At 43.8% G+C, this 23,600-nt stretch overlaps 2 protein-coding genes across 3 annotated transcripts; both read left to right on the plus strand.

Moving 5' to 3' along the window:
• Positions 1-3,752: 3,752 nt before the first annotated feature.
• OSCP1 (organic solute carrier partner 1) lies at positions 3,753-19,730 on the plus strand. Of its 2 annotated transcripts, XM_032766774.2 has the most exons (10): positions 3,753-3,986; positions 12,055-12,209; positions 12,896-13,063; positions 13,697-13,777; positions 14,464-14,567; positions 15,008-15,136; positions 15,807-15,876; positions 16,650-16,789; positions 17,519-17,582; positions 18,616-19,730. In XM_032766774.2, exons 2-10 carry the CDS (start codon positions 12,057-12,059, stop codon positions 18,730-18,732), a joined length of 1,026 nt encoding a protein of 341 aa, XP_032622665.1. In that variant the 5' UTR covers positions 3,753-3,986; positions 12,055-12,056; the 3' UTR covers positions 18,733-19,730. The 2 variants fall into 2 exon arrangements, with proteins under 2 accessions (XP_032622665.1, XP_074916899.1); XM_075060798.1 differs by lacking the exon at positions 3,753-3,986 and having other exon boundaries at positions 12,033-12,209.
• A 2,210-nt stretch (positions 19,731-21,940) lies between these two features.
• On the plus strand, positions 21,941-23,062 carry LSM10 (LSM10, U7 small nuclear RNA associated). Its single transcript, XM_032766775.2, has one exon. The coding sequence runs from the start codon at positions 22,287-22,289 to the stop codon at positions 22,656-22,658; it is 372 nt and encodes a 123-aa protein (XP_032622666.1). The 5' UTR covers positions 21,941-22,286; the 3' UTR covers positions 22,659-23,062.
• The last annotated feature ends 538 nt before the right edge of the window (positions 23,063-23,600 follow it).

Genomic DNA, 23,600 nt, shown 5'->3' on the forward strand with positions numbered 1-23,600 from the left:
GGGGCCGCCGCCCCCATCGCCGCACAGCGCTGGGGGGCTGCCGCCCGCCCCCACCACGGTATCCCCGGGGGGCGCCCCCCGCCCCTTCCCAGGCATCCCCGGGGCAGTGATGAGCTGCCAAAATCTTAACAACCGGTTCCCTATAAAAAGTTCTGATTTGAGGGGTGGGGGTGGGGGGAGACATACCCCTGGGGCCGGGGCCCCGCAGAGCCTGGGGCAAATTTGCCCACTTGCCCCCCGGCAACCCTAGAACTTGCAGCCCCCTCCCCCGTTACCTTGCGGCAGCTCAAAGCAGCAGGAGGACTGCGGAGTTCAGCTGAGCTGTCCAGCTGCTGGCCGTGCTGCGGCTCTTGGGGGTGGGGGAAGCAGGGGAGGGCCTGCGGGAGACATCCTCGTGGGGCCGGGACCCTGCAGGGCCCAGGCCAATTGCCCCACTTGCTGCCTCCCCTTTGGCCAGCCCTGGAGCTTGCAGCAGGACCCCCCACACCTTGCGGGGCCTCTCAAAAGGCGGCAGCAGGACGACTCCTCAGCTCAGCTGAGCTGCCCAGCTGGTGCCGGCGGCTGGCCAGGCTGCAGATAGGGGAAGCGCAGGAAAGGCCGGGGGAGCCTTAGCCTCCCCAGCTGGGAATCCTGGGAGCTACAGGATGGTGCGGACCGGAGTTCTTTGCCCACTCCCTGACCCTTTAACAACCGGTTCTCCACAGAGGTCTAATTTTAGCAACCGGTTCTTGGGAACCGGCTCCAGCTCACCACTGCCCAGGGAGCCTCTGCCCGCCCCTTCCCAGAGCATCCCTGGGGGCCCACCCCCTCCCTCCACAGCATACCCAGGGGACTCTCTCCACTACAGCATCCCCGAGCATCCCGGGGGGCTGCCCCTTCCTAGAGCATTCCTTAGGGCAGCCCCCACCCCTCCTACAGCACCCCCAGGGGGGGCACCTGCTGCCCCCCACTACAGCATCCCTGGGGGGCCTCCCCCTGCCCTTACCCAGAGCATCCCGGGGGGCTGGCCTTTTCCACAGCACACCCAGGGGGCTGCCCCCTGCCCCTTCCCAGAGCATCCTTAGGAGGCAGGCCTGCAAAGATGACAGCCCTGTCCCAGGGGACAGCCTCCCTGCACCTCCCCTGAGAAGGGCCACAAAAGTGAGGCCTGTGCAAGACTGCCCTGGTGCTACTCTGCCCACCCCCTCCCATGAATTGGCAGAGAGAGAGAGACAGACACACACACACGCGCGCGTGCCACCACCACCGCAGTCTGTGTATCACAGCCTAGGCTGAAACTGGGAGTGGGCTGTAGGGAATGGAGCATGTGGGAAGGCCAGGGCTCTTTAGAGGAGGCAACTTTAACCCCCCTCCCTTTTCCCCATGCTTCTGAAATGGATCGACTTGAGTTCCATTCCTGTGGCAGGCTTCAAAATACTCTCTCCATGGAGCCAGTAAGAAGCTTTTTTTTAGACTCCCACTTCTTGCCCCTGTGGTTTGAAAGGGGAGTCTTCTGCCTGTGACCCAAATTTACAGCTTCTGTTTGAAGTCCTGTAGACAGCAAACAATCATGTCAGTTTCACACTACTGCTTCGGAATCTTCCAGCCGGGCTGGCACTGTTCACCAGTGAAGGGGATAGAACACCAGAGGCTGTGGGAAGGGTGGAGCAGCAAGCCCACAAATCAAGTGCTCCTGCAGGGCAGTGAAAGGACGCTTTCCCTTCCAGAAGCCAGGAGGTGTGGGGCTTCAAATGTATCAAATATCTACTATCCACAGAATAGAAAAATAGAACAGAGTTTGAAGACAGCACCTGGGTGTGTCATAAACAGATAGCTACGGGTTAATGTCTATTTCACCTGCAAAGGGGTAACCAAACACCTGACCAGAGGACCAATCAGGAAACCAGATTTTTCAAAGCTCAGGGAGGGAATTTTTGTGTGTGTCCCTTTGTCTGTGTCTCCTGTCTGTCTCTCGGCTGTGAGAGGGATCTTTCTATCTTCAAGCTTCTAATCTTCAGTTTCCAAGTTGTGAGTACAAAGGTAGAAAAACAATAGGCTTTTATTGGTTTTTTTTGTATTTACATGTGTGTAGTTCCTGGGATGTTTAAATTGTATTTCTTTTTGAATAAGGCTGTTTATTCATATTTTTCTTTTAAGCAATTGACCCTGTATATTGTTATCTTGATACAGAGAGCATTTTTATGTCTTTTCTTTCTTTTTATATAAAGCTTTTCTTTTTAAAACCTGTTGGATTTTCTTTTCTAAGTGAGGCTCTAGGGGATAGAAATCCCTGTGCCAGGATTACGGTCTCTCTCAGGGAAAGACTGGGAGGGGGAAAAAGAAGGAGGGGGGAAGGTAAATTGCCCTCTCTGTTTTGTAATTCAAGGAGTTTAAGTACAGTAATCTTCCAGGATAACCCACGGAGGGGAAGCCTGGGGAGGAAGTAAAGAGAAGACAAGGGGAGGGGGGTTATTTCCCTTTGTGGTAAGACTCAGGGCATCTGAGTCTTGGGGTCCCCCCAGAGAAGGTTTTGGGGAGACCAGAGTGAGCCAAACACTGGAAATTTTTGGCTGGTGGCAGCGCTATCAGATCCAAGCTGGTAATTAAGCTTGGAGGTTTCATGCAGGCACCCACATTTTGGACTCTAAGGTTCAGAAGTAGGAATTATGCTTATGATAGGGTGCTCAGATGCTGATAAGAGGAATAAAGGAGTGCCTTTCTCACCTGTATTATCCCTCCTCCTGCTGGGTGACCGTGGCTCTCTCCCTCCTTACCTTTTTGTTGGCATCTTGCTAGTAGATCATATGCTAGGGCTAGGTTCCAGAGCCCTAATGGGGAGGTATCACATCTCATAGTGTAGGTGGTTGATATCTGGCTAAAGACTCAGTTTCCTTTACATGTCTGACATTTCTAGACTTATGTTCATATTTAAACAGCTACATAATTTAGCTTCATCTCTAAAGAGAGTCAGCAAATAATTCACTCTTTTGGATCCTGTCTCTTTGGCTTTCTGTTCAAGAGGCTTGGTACACTGCCCTCTAAACAGCTGAGGCTCCAGGAGCAAATGTTGTGCTAAACTGATTTTAAAATGGCTTGTTGTAAGTGCATACTGAGCCAAGCTGTTTTTTTCTAGAACCATGTTTAAAATTTGTCTTTAATGGAGATTTAGACACAGCACTGTTAGATACTTATGCTCATGGATGTAAAGGGTGATGTTACATTTTGAACAGAAAAATTCTGGCTAATGTAAGTGTGTGGTGGGGATGGAGGGGTATTGTTGAATGTGGATCAAAGCTACAGCTCTCTGTACTCAGTTTCCATACTGTACAGCACAGTCATACTGTATCCCTCTACCCAATATATAGGTTTCTTCCAACTGTTACATCTTTTATGGAAACCTTGAAACCAACGGTTCCCCTTTGAAACCAGAGTTCTGACTAGATCCCCTTCACTGAGGGGCAGATGTGAACACCTCACTGTAGCTGCCTGGGGAGAAGCCTGTGTATTGGAAATGTATGTTCCAATAAAATATGAGTTGCACTAGAATATTATAAAGTAAAATGATATGACAGCATGAGGAGGAGAAAATGTGCCCGGGTGGAAGATTGACTGGGTGTGCAGAGGACACATTCTTTGTTGCTTTGGTGAAGGGAATGACTCCTTCCTACTGATCCAGGGACATCCCAAACAGGCTGTGGAGGGTACCATCTACATCTCTGCCCTTGGTCTCTGTAAAGTAGAAGAGAGGAGGATAGGAATTAAAAAGGAAAACTGAGGAAATCCCAGAAGACCAAGAAGCAAATAGAGAAAACTCCAGTCATGGATGTATAAAATAAGGTGAAATATTATCCTTCTCCTACTGATTCCATTGATCAAGATGCGACTTTGCTGCAGCACAAAAATGGACTCAAAGCTGCTCATTCATGGCAGTGTCCTCTGTTTTTAGCAATTTCACTCTGAAATATGATCAGTCACGCTCCAGCTCCAAAGTGATCTACTGTTTACTAGTAAGCTAGTCTCATGCAGTCATTTTTGTTGGGTGATATTTCCCTCTATTAAATTTATATAGGAGAGTTATTCATATACTTACTATGGTATAAGAAGGATACTGCAAAGACAACATAGACATGACAACCATTTCCTAATCAGGGCTTTATGGTCGTAAATTAATAGATTCCAAGGCCGGAACAGACCATTGTGATCATTTAGTTTGACTGTATAACACAGGCCATAGAACTTCGTGACAATAATCCCTAGAGCAGATCTTTTAGAAAATCATCCACTCTTGATTTAAAAATTGTCAGTGATGGAAAATCTTCCATTACACTTGGTTAATTGTTCTGATTGTTAATTACTCTCACCATTATAAATTGATGCTATCTGACACTAGGTACCTCTCTGGTAATGACTGCATGAAGCTGTTATCATTCTGTGACTTTCCATGAGCTCCGTAACTTCTGCGGCAGCCAGTGGGGCTGACCCCAGAACTTCCCAAGCAGCTGGCTCCAGTGCTAGCTGCTCAGGTGGCCCCAGAGACACCCCCACTGGCCGCTGCTGAAGTGGCTCCACAGCCACCCGCTTGGGCAGCACTGTATCCAGCTGCACCAGCCACTGCTGGAGTGGCCCTGGGGCCAACAGCACTGGAAGCTGCTCAGGCAGCTGGCCCCAAGGACCATCGGAGCAGCAGTCAGTGCAGCTGGCCCCGGCGACCGCCCGAGCAGTAGAGTCAGTGCGGTTGCCCTGGGGACCGCCTGAGCAGCGGTTCCCCAGGCAGCTGGAGCAGCTGCTGCTCGGCGGCCCCTGGCAGCTGGTGGTGCTGGTCCTGCCCCCACCCCCAGCAGCAGGACACCCAGACACCTCCCCTAGCAGCAGACCCAGCTCCCTCTCAGCAGCGCCTCCCTTACCCCGAAGATTTAATCGGGGGTATTTATAGTATTATTATGGACAGGTCATGGGCCGTGAATTTTTTTTATTGCCCTTGACCTGTCCATGACTTTTACTAAAAGTACTCGTGACTAAATCGTAACCTTAGTCATCATACTTATCAACATCTCCAGAAAAATCATCACTTCTTTACACACGAGAGATTGCTACACTTATTACAGTAAAGAGCTGGTATGGGTGGAGGCCTACAATAGAAGAAAGTAAAAACTAAGATTGTGCATTTGGTTATCATGGAAACCCAAATAAACTTCAAGTATCAGAGGTGTAGTCATGTTAGTCTGGATCTGTAAAACCAGCAGAGAGTCCTGTGGCACCTTATAGACTAAAAGACGTATTGGAGCATGGGCTTTCGTGGGTGAATTCCCACTTCGTCAGATGCGTGACTTAAACTTGCATAAACTTGAATATCTCTGTATTTTTATTTCGGAGCTTAATGCCTCAGGGATCTATTTATGGTACCAAAATAACTCAAGATTTGGTCTTCTCAACAATATTTTCATCATCCTGGTTCTGAAATAACACAACAACAGCAGATGAGGTGTTATTTTTGGACCCAGAGATGGCTTCCTGAAGCATTTAAAAAGCCCCTGAGAAACAAACACACACAATTTTAAAAATAAGAGAAACATAAATATATGACTACTGGACTTTGTGCCCACCCTAGTAACATGTTTTTGGACCCTGTATTTATAAAGTTGTAAAGTCATTATTAAATGTACCTCCCCCTTTGATTTCATACTAACTGCACAAAAGCTCCAACCTTAAATCAGTGGCATTGTGCAGCTCTCATTGTAACATTTTCAGAATTAAACAAATAAAGGTTAAAAATAAGCCACTTTCTTCTCCAAACCATGATTGTATATGGAGCAGGGGCAGGGAAGGCGATCCCAGGAACTTTAAAATTTCATAACAATAATAAATCAGGGAAAAGGTTCATTATGCTTTTCCATCTGTCCTCCCAACCTGAAAAAAACTGCTTGACAGTTGCAGAGAATATATTACAGGAAGCTATTTTTAACAATTCATATTGTAATGGCTAAAGTAATGATAGGGCTATCTTATTACACTATCGCTGTGTATTGTTCAAGTGGCTAGAGGTACAAAACTTAGGCTTGGCCTACACTACCAACTTATGTCAGTATAATTACGTGACAGGGTGTGAATTTTCCACAGGCCTGACAGACGTAGATATACCAAGCTAACCCCCAGTGTAGACAGCACTATGTGAACAGGAGGGCTTTTCCCATTGACAAAGCTACCACCTTCCAAGGAGGTGGAGTACCTGTGCTATCAGGACAAGCGCTCCTGTTGGCGTAAGTAGCATTTTCGCTAGAGCTACAGCAGCGTAGCTCCACCAGTGCAGCTGCAGCATTGTAAGTGTAAACAAGCCGGTAAACATAATAACACATGAGGTGTGAATTAGTGACCCAAAAAACCAAGTTCTGACACATCTCGATGAGAACATAGGACCTGCACACTGTAGCGGCTTTATTTCGGTTGAGATGTGGTTACAGCTATGTTGTGGTATCATTGGTTAGAACTGTTGACTCTCTATTGTTCACTTGTGAGTAATAAGTATAGTTGTACTGAAAACAACCAGATACATTAGCTCTTCCCTTTCCCAGCTTGGTGTCAAAAGTGCTGAACATTTGCTTGGGATAAAATTCTGGCCTCAGTGAAGTCAGTGGGATTTTTGCCAATGATTTCAAAAGGGCCCGAATTTCATCATTGGTGTTTGGTTTTTAATGTGAATTAAAGGTAAAAATGGCAGGCAGCCTTTTCTTGTTAAGCATTGAATGCTGACATGAAAATAAAGTCCATTAGCTAGATTTTTCCAATTTCTTTCTTTTAATCTCCTTGCAAGTATTGTTCTTACTACTTGAACCAATGTTTTTGTTTTGTATGCTTCGTGTAGATGAATGGACAGATGTGGACAGGAAACGAGGTACAGTAACCTTTTAGCTGCATGCAATAGATCAGCACAACCATATGCACATATGCACTCTAAACCCATATGCACATATACACTCCAAACCCTATTGCTGCAGTGTTGTAGTTATAGCAATTGTCAAGAACACAAACAGGTAATTCTTCAACCAAGACTTTCTATTTAAAAAATACAGTACTAATTTTAGATCTAAACACAAATAAATCAGACACTTTAACAATAAATATCTTATAATCATGCAGCCCTCTGAAAATTAATTATAATCAGGGCAATGCATATCAATAGATGAGAGAACTTTCTAGCCACATCTGAATGTCTTTGTTGATTAACCTTACAGAAATACAAGCATGTGACTGCATGAGTTCTGTGAGCATTGTTCATGTGTATAATGCAGGCAGTAATCATGTATGCTGCATAGCTGTATTTCTGTAAGGGATATTCCCTAATCCCCTACCTTTCCTGATCTTAATTAGTCTCCAGTTTCCAGGGACCACACCTCTTTAAGCAGCTTCCTTTTAATAGTTATGATTCACAGTTTTCAGAATAAAGCCTTCAGCATTCTCTGTACATTTAGCTAAGGTGCTTCACTATGTAGGGCTGTCAAGCGATTAAAAAAATTAATCGCGATTAATCACGTGATTAAAAAAAAATCGCAATTAATCACGCTGTTAAACAACAATAGAATACCATTTATTTTAAATATTTTTGGATGTTTACTACATTTTCAAATATATTAATTTCAGTTACAACATGGAACACAACGTGTACAATACTCACTATATTTATTTTTTATTACAACTATTTGTACTGTAAAAAACAAAAAAACATTATTTTTCAATTCACCTCATACAAGTACAGTAGTGCAATCTCTTTATCAAAAAAGTTGAACTTACAAATGTAGAATTATGTAAAAAAAACCTGCATTCAAAAATGAAACAATGTAAAACTTCAGAGCCTACAAGTCCACTCAGTCCTACTTCTTAGTCAGTCAATCACTCAGACAAACAAGACTGGTTACAATTTGCAGGAGATAACGCTGCCTGCTTCTTGTTTACAAAACTACAGAATCCAAACCACCAAAAAGGAAAATCAGCCTTCTGCTGGTGACATCTGACTCAGATGATAAAAATGAACATGTGTCAGTCTGCACTGCTTTGGATTGTTATCAGGCAGAACCCATCATCAGCATGGAAGCATGTCCTCTGGAATGGTGGCCGAAGCATGAAGGGGCATACAAATGTTTAGCATATCTGGCATGTAAGTACGTTGCAACACCAGCTACAAAAGTGCCATGCGAAAGCCTGTTCTCACTTTCAGGTGATGTAAATAAGAAGCAGGCAGCAGTGTCTCTCGTCAGTGTAAACAAACCTGTTTGTCTTAGCGATTGGCAGAATAAGAAGTAGGACAGAGTGGACTTGTAGGCTCTAAAGTTTTACACTGTATTGTTTTTGAGTGCAGTTATGTAACAAAAAAAAATCTGCACTTGTAAGTTACACTTTCATAATGAAGAGATTGCACTTCAGTACTTGTATGAGGTGAACGGAAAAATACTATTTATTTTATCATTTTTACAGTGCATATATTTGTAATAAAAAATAATATAAAGTGAGCACCGTGCACTTTGTATTCTGTGTTGTAATTGAAATCAGTATTGAAAATATTTAATAAATTTCATGTTATAAGTATGATTAATTGCAAATTAATTTTTATCACAATTTTTTTTTAGTTAATCACGTGAGTTAACTTTGATTAATTGACAGCCCTATACCTAAGTGTTCAAGTGATATTCACGTGTGACTATGCTGGAGTTTGCTTCCGTTTTTCTCTGTGGCTCCACAGTATATTTTGTGCAGTTACATGTTCTTGCAGCATTTAAAATGTACTAACATATGTCGGGCTCTATTGTAACACATGCAAAAGTGGGATGTGGAGGATAAAAGCACCTGCTTTTCATATTTATATGGTCAAGGCACAACTGTGGATTCCACATAGATCAATAAGTAAAGCTTTAATACTTTCATTGTGCAAGGATTATACAGTAAGAACATAGTGTATCCATTGCTGGATGCTACTATTAAAAGAAATGATCCCCGAGCAGTCAACAGTCCCAAATCACAAGGTTGATGATATCATGATGATTCAGGCTTCACCCATCCTCATCTACTTCATTGACTTCCGTTATTTGTCATTAATACACAATTGTTCATGTTTACACAATGAGTAGCTAAAGGAACTGCTGCAGCTGTGTGAAATGTAACCAGTGACTGGTGTCTGAAGCAGTAATTAGTAGCTGGCAGACTGTAATGTGAACATGTGTGTCTGTTGTTCACAGCTGGAGTCAGTTATAACCTTGGTTGTCAGCAGTTGTGTACCTGGATTTTGTTTTAAATGGAAACTTGTTGCAAGTAAAAATGTGTAACTGTTTTGGTCTTGGATTATTCATTTGGCTGACGTGAATGTAATCTAGGAAGCATGAGCTTTATCAAGACAGAAAGTTATCTGCTTCCTGTCATGCATGTGAGCCATCTCTCGTTAAACTGCATTAGAAACTGAGATGTATGGGTCACAAATGATGTGACATGATTATGAAAGATCCTCTGTGAATCCTACCTCTTCTCTCTCATCCATTGCATTCTCTCTTTGTGGGAATGTCTCCTGTCTGCAGTTGGATCCCTTTCCTGGTCCTGCTTGCTGAGCTCCCTCTGTGCTTAGTTGCCTTTATGCTGCACTGCTTAGAGTGTCCTTATCCCTGTGCTGACGCACCTCTGGTTTTTTTATTTTACTAAACTTGAATGGCTAACGTTCTCCTTGGGAGAACCTACATTCTGGGATCCCTTTGCTTGATCCAAGGCTTTTGTCTTTAGCTCCTATAAAGAAATTAATACCACATTTCACTATCAGAAGTGTGTTTGTTTTTTGAATGATACAGGGGTTGGCTGTGCCCTTTTTACATTAAATATTTGTTTCTTTCACAGCTTTATTTTAAGAAATGTGAATGGTTTTAATTGCAGGAATTAATTTATGTAAGGATTGATATGTGGTTAATACAAGTCATCCCATTTCATTCAATTTCATTCCATTGTAAAACACTTATAGAGAGACTTTGAGTATTGTTGCAACTCTAAATAGGATTGTTCTGCTACCTGTTTGGATGGCCTTGGTAACAAGTGAAGGAGAAGACCTCAATGTGTGCAAACAGCTATAAAATATTCATTTTAGTGTTGCCATGGGGCAGGAGGTCTGATTTTTTCATGTCTGACCATCTGCAAAATAAAATATGTAATGACTGATACTTATTGACATTGGATTGGATTTTCTTCATTCCTAAAGGGATGTTGGATTAAGATTCATTGTTCTGCTGTGAAGCAAATTTTTCTGGCTAGGATTGACAAATAAAATGTTTTATGGATAGTACGTGCCAAAGGTAGGCAGTGGGGGAAGAAAAACCTTTTAATCATAGTTACTTTTATTTGGGTCACTGCTTCTTAGAAGCTGAGAATAGATTGGGATCCTATGAAATGTCTTAAGATGCCCACAAGGGGAAATACTGTTTTGCATCTTTGTAAATATTACCTTCAAGCAAGCATAGAGGGAATTGCATCAGTAATGACTTGCGCTCCAGCACCCTGAATGATCTGTTTCCAGCTTCTCGGCATCTGAATAGTACCTAGCAACTGCCCTGGATATCTAACTAAATTTCCAGTATTATTTAGCGCCAGAGAAGGTGAAAATAGCTGCTACATAGCTTCTGTTGCAGTGCAGTAGACCCACTCATCACCCCCTGCCCCTGCAATAGTGAGCGTGCACTCTAACTCTACCAATAAGAAATAATGTAAGTATTTATATAACTAATCACTACCACCAAGTATCCCTTTGTTCTCTGACTTCTGCCCGGAGGTTTCTGTAATCCTGTTTGAATTTGCTAGCCTCACTATCTTTGGTAGTGGTCATCTGCTTCGAAGAGGCTTAATTCTTGCTCTGTAGTCTTGATATGGACTGCAATATTAGCTTTCATTCAGCATTTCCATAGTGGGAAGGGAGTCTGTGGGGTACAGAGTTTAGGGCCAAATTCAGTACTGAAGACAGTGGAGTTGCACCTCCTTGTATCACTGCTAAATTTATCCCTAATGTCTACCTTTTCAGAAAAGCAGTGTAGTCTGATGACTAGAGGCAGGACTCCATGGTTCTATTCTTTGCTCTGTCACTGCATCTCTTGAGTAAGTCACTTAACAGCTCTGTGCCTCAATAAACATATATAAAAAGGTACTATTCATAAGGTTGTTGTGAAGCTTAATAAATGTTTTGAAGTGCTTTGAGATTCTCATATGAAAATCACAGTGGAAGAGCTCAGTATTATATTCCAGTGGTGCCAGTGTTTGAAATGCTTTCCATGCCACCAAAAATCCAAGTCTGTGCAACACAAAAACTTCAGATAAGGAACCTTGAATCATTTGATAGACTTCTGTTAAAAAAAGGAAAAGAAATTGACTTCTTACATTTCTAAAGGGAGAAAAAGATTCAGTTGACCATAATTTATTTTAAGATGGTAATGTGAAAGTCTAATATAATTTAGAACCAGAAAGCTTTCCCTGTGGAGCAGAATTATAGCTAAATAGGCATTAGATGTAGTATCAGCCTGTTCACAGAACCAGACATTTCTGATTTAAATAAAAAAATAATAAAAGTGATAGACATGATTTAGAAAACAATGCACCAAAAAGAGTCTTATTCCCATCAGAAAGAAAGTGTTTGTTGCCTATGGCTAGGTCTACACTGCAGACTTCTACCAGCCCAGCTCTGTCATTCGCAGGGGTGAAGAGGTGTGATCCCTGACCCACAGAGCTGTGTCAACAGAAGCTCCTAGTGTAGATGCGTTTATACTGGCAGAACTTCACTTTTACCAGTATAGTTTGTTTCTCTCGTGGGAGATGGTTTTACTATACTATAGCAAAGGACAGCTTTGCTGGTTTAGCTGCGTCCACACTAGAAGTGCTTTGCTGGTATAGTATACCAGTATTTTTTTCTCTTGTGGCTCTGTATGTGGTTTGCATAGGTAACAATTCATATGAATCCTCACACACCCGATTGTCTGTGTCCTCCACATGGAACAAAATAGAGCATGAGCTATTTTTGAAGTCTGTCAGTATAGAAAATCAACAAAATGGGTTCTTTTGTCTTTACAGTTATGAATGATATCATCACAACCATGTTCAATAAAAAGTTTATGGAGGAGCTGTTTAAACCACAGGAACTCTATTCCAAGAAGGCCCTGAGAACAGTGTATGACCGGCTGGCTCATGCTTCAATCATGAGGCTGAACCAGGCGAGCATGGATAAGGTAAAAAGAATGTCTTCCCTCATAAATTATTCTAAATATTAGAAGCCATTTGTTGCTTTCTTCGATGCTGCTTCTCACTGAGTGTTGATTGCAGTAGATTTTTTTTATATCATTCTAATTGATGAAGCATTTTGTGACAGAAATCCTCCTTGCAAAAGTTCCTCCTAGTTTCCTCCTAGCAAAGGTGTTAGAAAATACACCTTAGAATCAGACACATTAAGATCACTCAAAACAACAACAAATTCAAAACTCTATGTTTCTGCTTTGATAATGTGAAAGTGTTTGATTTGGGGTATTCATTAGGTATATCTTAATTATAACTGTGTATATGCTTATTACTGTTTGGGCATCTTCCGATTCATACCCTCAATTTTGTATGTGCAAATACCTGAATGTGTACCTGCAAAGAGTATTCTACATGCAAATAATTGTGGCTATAACTAAGGAGGTTGAGGAAAGCCCCTGTGAACATTTTACCCTATGGGTTTAGATACTAACAATTAAATTCTGCATGTAACAGGTATGTATAAAACCTACCAAAGGAATAAAAGATCATAGCTCTTACCATACAGGTATTGGGATGAGTTTTCTTCCAGATTAAACTTGACTTGACAGTGGGATTTTCACCAGATGATAACTGACCTTGGCTTTTTGATCTAACTAGATTTCCCTGCATTATTTTACAGCTCTATGATCTTATGACTATGGCTTTCAAATACCAAGTTCTGCTCTGTCCTCGACCCAAAGACATACTGCTAGTCACTTTTAATCATCTGGATGCTATCAAGGATTTTATACGAGACTCCCCTAATATCCTTAACCAAGTGGATGAAACATTTCGGCAGCTAATCGATGTAAGAGCCAATTATTGGATGTTTGTTTTTTTCAGCTAATTTTAAAGATGCTAAATACCCCATTGATGAGTGGCTCAGTGAGTATGGAACTTTCCTTTTAGCCTTAGGAAACAACTCAAATCATTCTGCTCCCTTCTTGAACCTGAGGGAAATAGATTTGGTTTTCAGTTACTGACTTTTCCTAATCTTTTTGGAACCACAAATATAACTATCCCAGTGAAAGACTTTTTTTTTGCTCTAAATTGTATTTCTTTGGAAGGGAATTTAGTGACTGATATATTCCAACAATAAATAATGGTGAAGGAAGGAAGGCTCTGAAGTGTTTTAAAAATACGTCTTGAGACTGAGCAGTTTAGAATCCCAGTGTTGTTTTCATACTGGCTCACTTGAAGCTATTTATTTATTTAGGATCCAGTCCAGTTCCCATTAAGGTGTAAGTCTTTCCATTGACTTCAGTAGGAACTGAATTTGGAATTGGTTTGTTAACAATGGCTGCTTACCGCACTGCCCTTTATTTATTTTTATTTGCAACACAGTTTTGACATTTTCGTGGCCACATTTGACTAGATGGGACAGGTCATTCACAGAACAGCTTAGAAACATTACAGTTAAAATTTCTTTTCTGTTCTATAGATGTACAGTTGTCTGTCTGCTGGTGAATTTCAGCTGATCAGGCAAACACTCCTAATTTTCTTTCAGGACATGCACATCAGGGTAAGTGTCCCATTTCATTAGTCCATAAAAAAAATAGTGTGTTTGATTTTGTGGCAATAAAATGTAGGTATTTTGTTATAATTACATTAGTTTGAAACAGGTGTGTTTTTGCTGCTTGGGCTTGTAACTTACATCGATGTGCTTGATCTCTCCGTAACTCTAAAAACTAAGCTCAGTATAAATAACAAGTGTGCCCAATAGTTTTTACTAAATGAACATCCCATTCACTAGAATGATATGAAAAGCAACTGCCCATACTCAGTTGCAGTTCTTTAAATACTAATGTACAGATTGTTTTCTGGACTTGGGTTTTTCATTACTGGGAGATTTCACAAACCCAAAGATACCTGTTTATGTACAAACTCAACTGACAAACATTTTTCTTTGTAATTAAAGGCTTGACTAAGAAACCATGAAAAACTGGGGATTGACAGAAGGATTCAACATTCCTAAATAAAATGAAGGGTTCTGTTTTACTCATTTGAGTATGATCAGTTAAAGTTAGATGAATACTTCCAGTCTGTGGGCGATGACTACAATATGACTACTGTGGGCCCAATCCCACAGTTCTTTCAAATATCAGCCGTCCTTTGATTTTGGCAGGAAGTCTGCAGGATCAGGCTCCAAGTGATTTACATTAGGAATTGTTTGACTGGTATTTTTGTGGGTGGGGTGTTTCTTTGCAGGTCTCCATCTTTCTAAAGGATAAAGTACAAAACTCGAATGGTCGCTTTGTGCTGCCTCTATCAGGTCCTGTTCCATGGGGAACAGAAGTTCCAGGACTCATCAGGTGATTTCTAAACCATTATTTATTACGTATGCAGCTCCCCCAGTGTGCACGGCTGCCCACAAAGGAGTAGTTGGTACCAACTGTAATGAGAATACTTGTCCAGTGGGAACTGCACCAAAACTATCATTCATTTTGCATAGATCACTGAGTATCTGTTGGCTATTAATTACTTATATAGCTCAGGACTTGGAACAAGTGATCTGACATTGAAAGGCTGAGTATTCCCTCTGTAATCTCCTGTTCCAGCAACGTGCCCCTTATTTATTCTTTTAAAATTACACCACTGCCCTTTATCAATTTAGTCGTTTTTATAGTAGTATCAAACATTTGACGAGAGAGCTTGATTCCCCCTCCTCCAGTATGAAGAGCAAAGCAAGTCAGCACTAAAGAGCCTCACTGAATATCTTGAGATAACAATGATTTATTTTTATTCCTTTAAGGATGTTTAATTGCAATGGAGATGAAGTTAAAAGGGCTGAATTTACCAATGGTGGAAATTATATCAGTCCACAAAGGGAAGGTTCATTTGATCTTTATGGAGACAGAGTGCTTAAGCTGGGGACAAACATGTAAGTAAACTGTCCTACATAGAAACTCCATATAAAATTCTCAATAAAAGCTGCTGAAGGTCAGCCTTGAAGATAAATGGCTCTTGGTTTGTTGAGGAAAACATGTCTTGAGTCTTTGTATCTCATTGGCTTGTTTAGGCCACTTCTGCAGCTCTTTATCAGCTTGACACCTTTAGTTTAGTGATGTCGTCCTGGGAGGAGAACACCACAACCAGCAGTAGCTATGTGTGGATGTATATAAATAGCCCCGACAAGAAACAGCAAATTCTCAACTCCTGTCCAGGGCGGAGTTGAGGAATGACTGGATCTGGTTTACTATTACATGTTCTGTGAGCTGCATGTAATTATCACTTAGTTTGCATTCAGGGAATACTTTTGATGCATAGATTTCTTCTGAGTAATTCTGCCATTCAGGAAAGAAGAGTTAGGAGTACTTGGTCCATTTGTACTTTTCTTCACTCAAGCACAGTCAGTATGTTAGAAAGCTGAATTAAAACTGCTCATTCCAATCATTCACTTTCTCCAGAAAAGAATGTATCAATATAACTTTATCATCCAGAAAACATATTTTGATCCTATGCAGACAGAGATGTCTCTTTGGCTCCTCCCCTGTGCACAGGAACTGACTGTTTTTCCCTGCATGCAGTAACTCTTTTATTTTTCCCTCTAGGTACAGTGTTAGTCGGCCAATAGAGACACATATGTCAGGAGCATCCAAGAGTTTGGCATCCCACACAAAGGTTGGATGACCTTCTATCCCGTTCATGCTTTACTAAGTTATTGACGTCAGTGACATTCTGTGGCAAAAAGTATTTTGGTCTAATTACGCATTATGTGAAGATGTCCTTTTATCAGTTTTGGATTTGCCACCTTTTTTAGTTTCATTCAGTCTCCCCTTGTTCTTTTATGAGACATGAAGAACAGAAGCTCCCAACCTTCCTTTTCTAGACCATTCATTATTTTATATACTTTTATCACGACCCCTCCTGTTCATCTTCCTTTCTCAGGTAAACAATCCCAGTCTCTTCAGGCTTTGTGTATCGGATACTTTTTCCAGGCCTCTGTGTTGTTAGCCTTCTCTGAACCCCCTCCAATTTTGTACCATCCTTGTTGCCATGGGGTGACCAGAACATATTAGAGGAGGCTACCAGTGGTTTATATCATGGTTTAATAATTTTTTCTGTATTGTTCTCTGTCTTGATCTTTATGCATGCTAAAATCTTTGTGGTTGTTTTTCCTAACCAGTTATTTGACCTACTGAAACAATTGGAAGTTCATTTTACAGATTTTTCAGCTGTTCGATTTAGCCAGGAAGTTATTTTGTCCTGTTATGTGTAACCTCAGTTTAAGTCCATATGCGCTAAGCATCAGTCAGCCACCATATTGCTTCAATAATATAAAATAATATCACACTGAAAAATGTTGTCTTTTACAATACCAGGAACCAGCAAAACGAGTATAGTCCTTCTTTTTCTGTTTGTCCATCCAATGAATCCATTGTTGTTTTCTGCAGGAGAATGCAGCCCCTAACCCTCTTGCTAAAGAAGAACTGAACTTTTTGGCTAGACTAATGGGAGGCCTGGAGATCAAGAAACCCAATGGCAGTGAGCCGGGATTCCGATTAAACCTATTCACAACAGATGAGGATGAAGAGTATGCTTAATTCCAGTGCAATTTTGTGTGTGTGTTTTTGGTACTGGGGAGAGGCACAGCATTAACAGTCCTGGAGACTGAAGCCCTTTTTCTAAAGCGAAGGTACAGCACAGGGCAAGCTTTCTATTATGGCTCAGTCCTGACCTGGATGGATCCTCTCCAGGGACGAGAGAGGAGTTCAGTCTCTCTGGTCTGTTCACACCTTGGCCTCTGAAATTACCAACCAGAAATCCAGTTAGCACAGGTAGTGGGGGAGGGTTATAACATAGTCTTCTCCACTATAAAGTGACTGAGGCTTCTTAATTCCCCATTGGATAGTAATGACTTTTGACCACTAGTGACCTGATAGATTTGAACCTGTGCCTGAAGCGAAATACTCTCCCATTGCCAATCTCCCTCCAGCTCCTTTTAAGGAAATAAACATTTCACAAGATAAGTGCTTTGTTATAGACTTAATGACAATTCAGCTAATCTGGTCGCTCAGCTCTAATCATCCTAGTCTCTTTGATAAAGGATTTATTTTCTGGCTGGGGGGAGCAGAAGGCTGCCATTCCATTGTCTGATTAGTTAAAGTTAAAGCTAGCTGGATTTGTTTTGTATTAGAGAAATACAGGGGGTGCTATATGAAGAAGGCTGCTCAGTAAATTAATAACCAACCAGACGTTTTCCCCTTCACTCCCTTATCTATCATACATGAGATTAAGTAAACTTTTTTATGCCTTCAATCAGATATGCAGCATTGACCAGACCTGAAGAGTTATCTTACAAAGTTATCAACATACAAGCAACCCAGGTATATATAGTCAAGTATCAGAGGGGTAGTCGTGTTAGTCTGGAGCTGTAAAAAGCAACAAAGAATTCTGGGGCACCTTATAGACTAACAGACGTTTTGGAGCATAAACTTTCATGGATGAATACTCACTTCGTCAGATGCATCTGACGAAGTGAGTATTCACTCACATCTGACAAAGTGGGTATTCACCCACGAAAGCTTATGCTCCAAAACATCTGCTAGTCTATAAGGTGCCACAGGACTCTGTCGCTTTTTACAGGTATGTATAGTGTATTTCAGATCTTTGATCTTTATCATCTCTTTGTTTCTGAGAAAATAATTGTATGCTAAAGATGAATTTGATAAATTTTGAAAATATTAATGTATTTTGACAAAACCGAGTTAAGATCACAAATAAGTAATAGAATTATGTGCAGACTTAGCAATTACAAAGTAGTAGAATTAGAAAGATAGCAGATATTTGCAACTGTATCTCCTTTACTCACCTGCCAAAGCACAAAGTTTTTAAAACATATAGGCTAGAGATGGCAGACCCTGTGGACCATTTGCCTGCTCCTATTGCCCTACAGCTGCAGATCCTCACATGCTTAACTTTAAGCAGGTGGTTAAATATGTCACCTGAGTTTTGTATTCTGATTCCAGTCCTGTGGTCTGCACAGGGCAGAACTGCAAGGGCAGGCTCCATCATTAGCTATTTTAAGGGAAAAGCAATGGCCAGTGCTATAATTAACGAATGGGGGAAGGGGAGGAGCGACACACTTGTTTTTATTTGTAGTGTTCAAAAAACTGGTGGTTCATCAGGGATTTAGTTAATTTCTCAGTAACTGACAAGTATCTTTTCTTAAACATACTTTTTATGTTAAAATACATAAAATTTAGAATGCTGAGGGCTTTTCTAAGGTTATGACGACAGTTCTAAATTTGGTCAAATTTTGGACCTTAAATCTTCAGATGAACTCTCTGAACAGTTATACCGCCAATAATTGTGAAATTAAGAATTTAGATGTTGGGGTTTTGTTTTCATTTTCAACAGGACCAACAGCAGAATGAGGAGCTGGCTCGAATCATGGGAGAGTTTGAGGTGACAGATCAGCCCAGACAGAGCACAAGCAGGGGAGATGATTTACTGGCTATGATGGATGAATTATGATACTCTGCTTCCCAGAGGCACAGGCAGAACAAGAAGCTGTTTATTTAGTCACTTACAATTTGACACAGAGGGAAACCTGCTGCTAGTCTCCTATCACATGGAGCTGTTACAAATCCTGTCTGTTTGTGTCATGACTGATTACACAGGCCAGCCTCAGACCCCAGAATCAGTCTGGGTGGCATTTATACACATTCTACCAAAACTACTCTGATTTTAAATGTGACCTTTCAATATTTGCCTCCTTCATTTTCTGTGAAAGCTCTAGATTGTTCCAGACCTCAGACTTAGAGTCTTGAGTAATTAAAGGAAAGGGAAAGTGAATATTCATGTTCTGCCCTTAACCTTTGCTGTGGGAAGTCTGGATACTTTAGATACCATTTATAATGGGAAATGTGAAGCTTGGTGTAATATATACTAGCTTGTGTGTGATTCTTTAGCACTCCTGGAAGGAAACAGTCCCTTCTCTTTGCCAGTTGAGGCCAGAGAAGATTTTGTTTACTTCAATTCATATAGCTAGCTGTCTGTCCACCATTAAACAGTAGCAACCTCTTTTTTGCAGCACTCATAAAAATGAGAGGTATAGAAATGACCTACTACCAAAAAAGTGTCTTATTTTTGTTTCTATGTTCATACTTCACTGTTCATTTCTGCCCCATCACAAAACAGGGAACTCCAGTTCTTCAGAAATATTTTCCTGAGTGCATAGGTTTTTCTGTCTTAGAATAAATCTGTTGGCCAGAGCAATGTAAACTTCAGCCCCTAAATGCTATGCTATCTACCACTTTTCTTACTTCCCTTTAGTGATATTCTTCTTTATAAATGTAGCAATGTGAAAGTAACTTTCAGTTGGATTGCTTTTATGGTCTGTTGTTTGCAAGAAATAAGGAAACTTCTCTCAGCTACAAATTAACTTGCCAAAACGAGTAAGTGGATTTAGTTCCAGTAAAATGCTGATAGTAGATTTAGGGTAATAAATCAGGAGCTGATCCAAAACCATACATGCTAGTGAGGGCAGGTGCATTTTCTTTTTGTCATTAAAGTAAAACAAGCCTAATATGTGGATGAGTGAAAGAGGGAGTTCAGGTACCCTGCAGGGAGGCTGGCGAGGTCTCCATGGCTGGTGCTGTACCAGTCCAGGTCTTGAGCAGCATGAAGGGATGGCAGGGGCTATCATGGCCTGTTTGGAGGTAGTGGAAGGGGGGAGATGTGGGGATGGTTCCATGGCCCAATGGGGGAGGGGGAGAGAAGGAGAGATGTGAGGGCAGTTCCACGGCCCATGATGAGGGAGGGGAGATGTGGGAGTGGTTCCATGGCCTGTGTGGTGGGAGGGGGAGTAGAGGAGATGTGGGGTGGTTCCTCATGGCTGTGCCGGGGGCAGGGGGAGATAGGGCGGTTCCATTGCCGGGGTAGATTAGAGGAGATGGGGGTTCCATAGCTGGGGCGGGGTCAAGAGAGATGAGGGGGAGGTTCCATTGGTGGGAGGTGGGTGGGAATGTGGGCCACGGAGAGGAGGGGGGTGGGTATGGCTGGGGAGGATGGAAATGGGGAGGTTCCATTGCTGGGGTATAAGAATGAGGGGGAGGTTCCATGGTGGGGGGTAGGTAGAGTGGGAGAGGAGTGAGCGGTGTGAGTCAGGCCGGGGGATTAGAGGAGATTGGGATTTCCATGGCGGGGGAGGGGTGAGAGAAGATGGTGGAAGGTTCCATGCCGGGTCGGGGGGTAGAGAGATCTGGGGGAGTTCCATGGCGTGGGGTAGGGGAGATGTGGGAGAGGGAGATGAGGGTGGGGTCCAGGCCGGGGAGATTAGAGGAGGATGGGAGGTTCCATGGCCGGGATGGGGGGGTAGAGAGATGAGGGAAGTTCCATGCGCCGGGTGTGGGGGGGTAAGAGAGATGAGGGGGTTCCATGCCGGGGGGGGGGGTTAAGAGAGATGAGGGGAAGGTTCCATGGCGGGGTGGGGGGGTAAGAGAGATTGAGGGGAAGTTCCATGCCGGGGTGGGGGGAGTAAGAGGATGAGGGAGGTTCCATGCCGAGTGGGGTGGGTAGGGAGATGTGCGAGAGGGAGATGAGGGGTGGGTCCAGGCCGGGGAGATTAGAGGAGATGGGGAGGCTTCCATGGCCCGGGGGGGTAGAGAGATGAGGGGTGGGTCCATGGCCGGGGCGGATAACAGACGGAGTTGGACCTACGGGCGGGGCTCACCTCGTCGCGCTCGATGGAGTCTTGGTCCGTCCCCCCACCCCGGACCAGGGCGCCCCGCCCCGGATATTAGCAATAAGCAGCGGGCCCTCCGCCCGCTGTCCCCACGCGTTGAAAGGGCGGGCGTACCGGCTGCTCGCTGCGCAGGCGCCGCGGGGCGCGCGTCGTTCGGGGGCGGGTCAGAAGAGGCCGGGTTCGCGCGGCGCCCCCCTCCAGGAGCTGCGCCCGTGGAGCAAAGCCAGGCTGGAGGCAGCTCGCGGCGCGCGCCCGCTCCCGCTCCCGCTCCGCGCCGGCCTGGCCCGTGTGGAAGGCGCTGGGCGGGGTCAGGCCTGAGCCCGAAGTGGGGGGACGGGGCAGGCGGCGGGGAGACCCCAAACTGCAGTGTCGCTGTGAACCGCTGCTCCGCAGAGGGTGCGCGGGTCCACTGCCTGAGGGGGGCCGGGCTCTGACGTCCCTGGAGCGGCGGGCGCGCGGGCGGTGCCTGGGCCGCTCGGTGCGCGGCGCCCTGGCGCGCGCTGCGCACGGGTGGGTCCGTGCCGCCCTGGCCATGCGGCGCTCTGCCCTGACGGGGCAGCCATGGGCGCAGGCCGGGCTGGCGAGGGGGTGTCAGGCCTGGCACTAGGCTCGGGGGAGGCGGCGCTGACAGGACCCAGGGCTGCAGGCTGAAGCTGGGCAGGCTCGGGCTGGAAATAAGGCTCGCGATTTTCGCTGTTGCAACAATTTACCGAGGTTTGTGGTGGAGTGTCCGCCGATGACAAATTTTAAATCAAGAATTAGAAGCTCTGCTCTAGGAGTCATTTTGGGGATGCTCTATGGCTTGTGCGTTACAGGAGCACAGACTTTGGAGTCTCCTGGGCCCCTGCTCAGGCTTCTAGACCTTGCTGCCTTCTGAAGCGTACATATCCCCCCAAGTAATCCCACGATAGGCACCGAATTCCCCATTATTGACTTGCCTCAGCAGAGTCGCTAAGGGGTGAATGGGACAGAGACAACTCCCCTTTGGCCTTCAGAGGGCAGAAGTGAGGCACATTAACAGGGGGTCGTGTATGTCTGGAGCATCTGCTGATGTCCATGATGTGCCTGTTACAGAGATAACTTTGGAGACTGATTCTTGTTGTCTGGCCAGTCCCGTGTACCAGTGCTAAGTTCATCTTGAAAGCTTTAGCAATCTAAGTATTTGTTATGTAATGTGTTCCCTACGAACAGTCCCAAACTTTGCAGAACTCAGTAGTACCGGAGGCAGAGGGCAATCAGAGGTAGCAGCAGGACCTGTTAGAGAGAGTTAACATGGGGTGAATTCACAAGTGTTACACAGGCTTCTCTTGCCTTTTTCCTTGTAGTTGGGTAGCGCTGTGTGATGGAAATCAGCCACTCTGTCAAAGAGCGCACCATTGCTGAGAACAGCCTGGTCATCCTGCTCCAGGGTATCCATGGCTATGTCACCACAGTCGATCTCCGCGACGAGAGCTCAGCGCTGGGCCGCATCACCAATGTGGACGCCTTCATGAACATTCGCCTGGCTGAGGTGACTTTCACAGACAGACAGGGCAGAGTCTCCCAGCTGGATGACCTGTTTGTGACGGGCAGGAATGTCCGCTATGTCCATATCCCTGATGAAGTGGATATCAAGGCCACAGTGGAGAAGCAGCTGCAGCTGATCCACAAGGTGCGCTACTTTGGAGGCCGAGACAAAGGGAGAAAGGAATTCCCTACAGCAAGACACAAATAAACTGACCTGGGCATTGCCCAGGATCCCCAGGGAGCTCTCAGCTCCCTTATAACATCACCCCCCGCCCACTTCTGGACTGGAAATCTTCCCGTCTCTGTTGTTACTGTTTTAGAGATGAGAACAAACATGGCTCATCCTGAAAGATCCCCTGGGCTTCTCTTTCAAATCCCTCTTCTGTTTGTTATGGGGATTTGGTTTTAGTTTCTTAGGGCAGCTTCCTGACATTGGTGTTGGGGGGAGGCAGAATGCAGACAAGGGATCATCCATAGGGGTTTATTTTAATTTTTTTTTTTAGGCCTCTGTGAGACCTGGTGTGTTTGTTGCTCTGGCAGGTTTTATATCCTGTCTCGTTCTTAGGTTCAGAAAACTTATTTCAAATAAACCCTTTTTCCAGAAACCAACAAGCTTCTTGTGTGTTATCATTAGGTCTTTCCAGTGCCTTTTGAAAACTCCACTGACCTGCTAGCTTGGGCCATCACTGTATTTTTATTCTTTGATCAATGGCTGGTGAATTATTTCTGTCATCTCATTAATCTTTGCTCACCAGCTTAGACCTGAGAATTCACTACCTTCTCTCCATTAGGAAGTTAGAACCAGAAAGATCCTTCTGAATGAGAAAGCAAGCTGGAAATCTCAGCCCATGAGACAGTCCAGAGGGCCAGCTAGCAGGGATAACTGGATTATAAACTGACCACTGATTGCTCACCTTGTGTTATCCAAATGCTAGAAGTGGTTTTGCCTTTGCAGTGGAAGAGAGATCAGAAAGGCCTAGGTTGTGGCCGAGAAAAAGTCTAGCCATGCCATCTTTCCCTGGCTGATTAAACCCTCTAATCTTTGGTGTCCTGATTTAAAATGAAAGTCACAGGGATAATCTGAGCATTGAATGCATTCTTGCTCTGCTGTATGTATTCAATCCTGTGTCTGGGTGCAGGTGGCAGCAGC

Source organism: Chelonoidis abingdonii, chromosome 25 (assembly GCF_003597395.2).
Source record: "Chelonoidis abingdonii isolate Lonesome George chromosome 25, CheloAbing_2.0, whole genome shotgun sequence".
In the NCBI taxonomy this organism is placed as follows: domain Eukaryota; kingdom Metazoa; phylum Chordata; order Testudines; family Testudinidae; genus Chelonoidis; species Chelonoidis abingdonii.

Coding starts and splice junctions, on each gene's coding strand:
- OSCP1 (XM_075060798.1), top strand. CDS start 12,033: ATGGGTTCTTTTGTCTTTACAGTTATGAATGATATCATCACAACCATG. Junction 13,778..14,463: donor TTCAGGACATGCACATCAGG/GTAAGTGTCCCA, acceptor GTTTCTTTGCAG/GTCTCCATCTTTCTAAAGGA. Junction 16,790..17,518: donor ACAACAGATGAGGATGAAGA/GTATGCTTAATT, acceptor GCCTTCAATCAG/ATATGCAGCATTGACCAGAC.
- LSM10 (XM_032766775.2), top strand. CDS start 22,287: ATGGAAATCAGCCACTCTGTCAAAGAGCGCACCATTGCTGAGAACAGC.